The following is a 6658-nucleotide window of genomic DNA, read 5'->3' on the forward strand; positions in this document are numbered from 1 at the left end:
GTCCATTGTAGTGCTGCTATTGGTGCGTATTTTCACAAAAGCTTGGCGTTTGTTCAATGAAGTCTTTTTCTTGGGTAACAACGGTCCATTCGCTTTTTTTTTTTCTTTTTTTTTTTTCTTTTTTGTAGCCAATTCTCGTACTAATCTGTCTAAATCGTCCCTGAGAAATGTTCAGTGTGACAACTAGCCCCTTCACCCCTATCCGTGCGCGCGCGCCTGTGTGTGTGTGTGTGTGTTGGTGCTGAAGTTGCATTGCAGGGGTGGGACTTCTGCATTCAGATCTTCATCATGCGCAGAGGAAAACCCAGACACACTTCAGATCTGATCTAAACGCGCGCGCGTCAGATGTGATCGAATCCTGCACGTGCTTCTGATGCTGTATTGCGCGTTAATTGATGGATGAAAGTGTGTGTGAGCAGGAGAGGGAGAAACAGACACTGCTGAAGGTAAGAACACACACAAGCGTGTTTATGAGCGCTCACATATCACGTACATATGCTGCACATGTCGCGAGTATCCTGTAATAATAATATGAATGTGAATAAATAAATATAGGCTATACATATTATCTCATACATTAATGTATTATTGTGCCATACGTATTTCATACACGTGCTGCAGTTATGCTGAATTATTGTCATGTAGCCTATTATTTCTGCCGGTTGGTGTCGGTTCGATGTGGAACTGGAAGTTCGGGCCCGTTTACGTGCTGATGCAGTGCGCGTGCCCGCGACTCGGGTGGTTGTCATGGTGATCTTGATGGACCCTCCTCTGATGAGGGCATTAATTTAACCCCCAAGGGCCAAATAAAACACACTGCACCCCCAGTACAACAACTGCGAAATGAAAACACCAGTGTGTTTGTTTTGTGCTGAATGTGCTAGTTTTTTTGGTGTTTACATGCCTTTTTTGAGTGTTTTTATATGTGCTGTGCACTTTTGTGTGTATTATGTGTTCGCATTTTGTCTGTTGTGCGTCATTTTTGTGTGTCTGAGGTGTTTCGTTCCCTGTTGGACGTCTCTAGTCCATCTGCTTTATGTTGGGCATGTTGTATGTAAATTTCCGCTTTGTGGTTGTTTATACTTTGAGGAGTTCGAGTTGTAATTCCAAGAAAAAGGTTTCTTGTGTGTGTGTGTGTGGTCGTGGTAAACACTACATTATGGGGACAAAATGTCCCTCCAAAAAAAGCTGGCAATACCCGAAATTCTTGTTCTTGTAGGGACATATTTTGGTTCGCTATAAATCATACTACGTGGTGTTTTTTGGAAATGTAAAAATGCAGAAAGTTTTTTTGTGATGGGGTTAGTGTGAGGGGAAAGAATATAGGCTACAGTTTGTACAGTATAAAGACAATTACGTCTATGGAAAGTCCCCACAAAACATGAAAACACAACGCGTGTGTGTGTGTGTGTGTGTGTGTGTGTGTGGTCTGCTGTGGGTCGTTCATCCTGCAGGCAGCTTCTCCGAGTCTGTGTTTCAGTGAAAGTGTTATTATGAGTCATTCTGGAGATTAAAAGCTCGGTTGATTTATTAGCGTTTGCTTGCTTCAGTCCTGCAGAGAGTAGCTGACAGTGCAGACTCGAGACTCGAGCTCTCCATCCGTCCACAGCCTCTATTTCATCCGCGCTGGAAAACAATCATATCTGAATGATCCGTGCCACAGGATCGTTTAAAGCATCTTGATTAGCTCTGGTGATTTAGTTTGGCTGTCACGCAGATGGTTGTTGGTTTGGGCCTCCTGGTATTTCAGGCCTTGTTTGGTGGAGTGGCTTTCAGAAGAAAATCAATTTGCTTTCAAGACTTTTTTCAGAATCTATTTATATGCTTTTTCCAGAATATTTACTCTTTATGAAAGATATATATCTTTAAAAGGATAATTCACCCAAAATGATGTCATTATTGTCTATGATTTTCTTCCATAATACACAAAAGGAGACAGAATTTATACAGAATGTCCTCTTTATATATATATATATATATATATATATATATATATATATATATATATATATATATATATATACAGTATATACAAAGATTGGTGATTTTTTTAAATAAATTAAAGGGATAGTTCACCCAAAAATAAAAATTCTGTCATCATTTACTCACCCTCAAGTTGTTCCAAACCTGTATGAATTTCTGTCTTCTGTTGAACTAAAAAGAAGATATTTTGCAGAATATGTGTAACCAAACAGTTGATGGGCCCCATTGACTTTCATTGTATGGACAAATACTATGGAAGTCAATGGGGTCCATCAACTGTTTTGTTCCCGACATTCTTCAAAATATCTTCTTTTGTGTTCAGCAGAAGAAATGATTTCATACAGGTTTGGAACGACTTGAGGGTGAGTAAATTATGACAGAATTTTTATTTTTGGGTGAACTATCCCTTTAAAGCTCTTTCTGACAAGATTTCTGACTTAATTACATTTTACTCAAACTGTTCTTAATTCATTCATGATTGGTCAATATAAAAATAAAAGCTAGTTGAGGATTTTAATAAATATAAATAATTCTACATGAGGGGTGAGTAAATAATGACTGGATTTTCATTTGTGGCTGAACTATCCCTTTAAATCTAGACCTTAATGTCTGTAAGATAAAGACTTAAGCATCTATGCAACCAATTCAATCTTATTTCACTAATGGCATCTTCATAAAAGGCAAGACACTGCCTACGCAACCTCAAATAAAGAAACCAAAGCGAACTGAAGAAAGCAAGCTTGGGATTTCTGCTCCATGATTCATTGTTTATCAGGATGAAGGTTTACAGCTCAAGTGAATGTGCCATTTGGGAAATTATTTTGGGATATTGGCTTCAGCATCCAGACAGTATCACTGTTCCAAGAGTGTGTGTGTGTCCATCTGTGCTCCTGTAGTCATTACAGACTGAGCGTGGGCCGTTACACAAACACACACGCGCGCGCGCTTACATAGAGTTGCTAACAATCCTGACAGTGTGACTTCAACACGTATTCATTAGATATTCCGTTTCACACTAGACATGTAAAAGCCACAATGCCCTGAATCCCAACGCTCATAACCCTGCGGATGAGAGCGTGCGAGCGCTCGCTTCTCAGATGCTTTAATTGGCCCGTTGTCATATTCTTCTGCAGGAGTCTTCCTCAGCTCCCGCTGCTCCCTTCATCTCTTTACCCAGAAGTCTCGGCATGACTCACAGCATATACGCCTCTCACTTTCTCTCTTTTTAGACCTAACTTGACTTTCTTTTCATGTCTGAGGTGTCTTTCCCAGGTTTCAAAGGTGCTTCAAACTATTTACCACAGGAACCTTCATTGCTTCTGCCAAAAATACCATAGTAACTGCAGATACTGTAATAAAACTGTGGTAACTTGTGATTAACTAAATTAAAATGAGAAAGATTCTGAAAGCTTATTATGTCACTTGCAAAAAGTATTACTGTAGTATTAATAGTAGTTATATATAAAATGTATAAATAATGATACAATTTGTACATGTATCATGGTAATACAATGTTTTTTGGCCATTTACCACTATAATACCATGATTTCTTGGATAAGTATGATGACTATGTGGATATGTTAATACCATTGTATTTTTGGATATGCACCATAGTAATTTTGTGGTATTTTAATGTTATTTAGACGTGGGCTGTGTTAATACCACGTTTTTCTGGACATTTGTTTACATGCATCATGGAAAACCATGTTTTTTACCACAGCATTACCATAGTTTATTGGATAGGTACGATGAAGCCATGTGTTTGACACATGGTACTACCATGTTTTTATTGGATATGTGAAAATGTTATAAGTTATAACCATAGTAAACGTATGTACCATAGTAATTATGTGGCATTTTAATGTTATTTAGACGTGGGCCGTGTGTATACATTGTTTTTCTGGACATTATTGCTTACATGCATCATGATAATACCATGTTTTTGGGGGCATTTACCACAGTAATACCATGATTTCTTGGATAGATATGATAAAGCTTTGTCTTTGTTTTTGACATGTATCATGGTACTACCATGATTTTTATTGAATATGTGCTTTGTATTGGTATGGTATTTTTGGATATGTACCATAATAATGTTATTTGCAAGGGCCATGTTAATACCATGTTTTCTGGCCTTTTCCCCCATGATACCATGTTCCTACTACGATATGTTTGGGTATGTACAATGGTATTCTTTCAATGGTGTATACTATGAATATGGTTATAAATCAAAAATACCATAGGACCATTGTCTTACCATCGGAACCCATCACTTTACCATAGTACAACCACAGTATATTATTTGTAAGGGTTATTATGGTTTGTAATAACAATAACTCTGTTAACTATGGTTACCATGGTAAATTTGTGAATGCCGTATTTCTGAATGTCTTGTGTGTTTCAGGTGGCACTATGTCTGTGCAGGGTCAGGATATTTCTGAATATCATCTAAGCGGTGAGCAGTCGTCATTCATACGCCTCTAGATTTCATAGTGATTTCATATGAGTCCCTGTGAGTTTCTGATTGTGTTTTGTGTGTGTGTGTGTGTCAGTGGTGTTGAACCCGCCTGGCTGGGAAGTGTTTTTGTATGTGTTTGGGTTCCTGGTTCTGTTTGCTGTGGTTATAGTGAATCTGTGGAAATTATATAAATCCGGCTCCTTCCCGACTCCCTCTCCGTTCCCAAACTTCCACTACCGCTACCTGCAGGAGAAATATGGCTCCTCCCACTCTGAGGTCAGACAGAAGGTGAGCAGGGGTCTTCAAACTGGGGTCTGCAGAAAAACTGAGAAAAGAAAATTACCACATTTATTTTAATAGTAAAAATAAAAAAATATGTATTTTATATTAAAGTTTATTATAAAATCAATATAGAAATGATGTGTATACTAATTACTTAATCTTTTTATTTAAATGGTATATATATATATATTATTATTATTATATTATGTAGAAAAAAAAGTAACAGTAAAAAATGATTTATCTTATGATAAAAACCTGGATAGAATTTTATATTAAAGAAAAAAATATATATACTAATTAATAATAATCTTATTTATCTATTAATAATCTTAACTTATATATATATTATTAATAGAAGTATAAGTATTATAATTGATAAAATATTACACATTTAAATGTACAAAATATTTTCATAATAATATGATGCTTGCTGTTTTTCGTGCAGCGTGTTGCAGCTTCCAACCAGCGGAGGGCGTCCTCTGCGAGCCGAAAGCCGAGTCTCCAGCTGCTGGACACTCCAGATGGTCTTCGGGATCTCGGGACGCTGGAGCTGATGAGCCGAGAGCTGGATCCGAGCGGAAGCTCCCTGAATCGCTCCATGTCCTCTGAATCGCTGTGCTCCATCTCGTCCATCGCTCAAACCTTCGGACACGACTTCACGGTGGGGCAGCTGGAGGTCACGCTGGAGCTGGACACCCGCGCTTCTCTTCTGCTCGTCTCGCTGCACCAGGGGAAAGACCTGCTGGAGAAGGAGGAGGAGAACTTCCCTGGATGCTGCATCACCGTCACGCTGGTCCCTCAGCAGATCAGCCTGGGAGCCACACGGGTATCATAAACCAGAAGACACCTGCCGTATCATGAAATAAAATATTGATTTTTCTTGCGCCGTTGATATTAAAGAGTTTTATAGATGAATCCTATTCAGAGTTCAGCAACAATATCAGTGTTATTTTAGTATTATATTTAGCTTTAATTTTTATATTTTCGTTTGTAATTTTAGTAAAGTTTTATATTTTTTAAGTTTAGTTTTAATTTTTAGTAATTTTGTGTGCTTTTGTCTTTTTAGTTTTTTAATTTTAGTTTTATTTAATTTATAAAAAAAAATGTAATTCTATTTTGTTTTTATTTCGTTTTTTAAGTACTTTAACTTCAACTTATTTTATTTCAGTTAGTTGCCAAGACAACATTTCTAATTTTCATTTACATTTATTGTACATTTATTATCATATTCATGTATTATTTATATATATATATATAGTATAAGCATTGTTTAAGATTTAAGTGAACTTTTTTTCCCCTCAGCTTTATTTCAATGAACAAAAATGATTTTTAATTGTTTTTTAGTTTTATTTAACAATAATAACACCTGTTTCATATGCCAAGAGGTCAGCCAATCAGAACCGATCTCATTTAAATATAGAAGTCAAGTTTACAAAAACATCCAGTTTAATTCTTAGGATCATTAAAAGGGTGTAAAATCATAATGTAAAATGTAATTATCATAACAACTCTAGCATTGATTAATTAATCACTGGCGCTGTCGTTCTCTCCTGCAGGTCCAGAGAAACGCCTTCACCGTGGTGTTTGACGAGAGGTTTTCTGCTCCGCTGGATTCAGTAAATCTGGATGAGAACAGTCTGCGTTTCTCCACCTTCGGAGTGGATTCAGACGACCGGCACATCAGTGCTGGAGTGGCAGAGCTTAAACTGTCGGATGTGGACCTTCCGTTCCGGCCGTTTAACGCCTGGCTTTACCTGCAGGACATCAACAAGGTACGTCACACCTGGATGCTTCATTCTGCCTCTGAACTGGAATCAGTAAATCTCCTCCTATATGTAGAAATGGAAAGAATGAATCATTTTGTTCAGAGGATTGAGTTCAAAGAGCTGATTGAGTTTTCTCCTCAGGCTGTGGATGCCGTCGGCGAGATCCTGT

The 6658-nt window shown here is 37.4% G+C and overlaps 1 protein-coding gene across 1 annotated transcript in view; it reads left to right on the forward strand.

Moving 5' to 3' along the window:
- The first annotated feature begins 228 nt into the window (after positions 1-228).
- The window catches only part of syt12 (synaptotagmin XII), a 10189-nt gene continuing 3759 nt past the window's right edge, over positions 229-6658 (forward strand). The window contains exons 1-6 of the mRNA XM_084397814.1: positions 229-446; positions 4388-4438; positions 4536-4729; positions 5169-5549; positions 6280-6495; positions 6631-6658. The exon at positions 6631-6658 is cut by the window's right edge and continues 93 nt beyond it. Coding sequence (XP_084253940.1) covers positions 4396-4438; positions 4536-4729; positions 5169-5549; positions 6280-6495; positions 6631-6658 — 862 coding nt within the window. The 5' untranslated portion in view covers positions 229-446; positions 4388-4395. The remainder of the gene's footprint in view (positions 447-4387; positions 4439-4535; positions 4730-5168; positions 5550-6279; positions 6496-6630) is intronic.

Source organism: Rutilus rutilus, assembly GCF_951802725.1.
Source record: "Rutilus rutilus genome assembly, chromosome: 23".
In the NCBI taxonomy this organism is placed as follows: Eukaryota; Metazoa; Chordata; class Actinopteri; order Cypriniformes; family Leuciscidae; genus Rutilus; species Rutilus rutilus.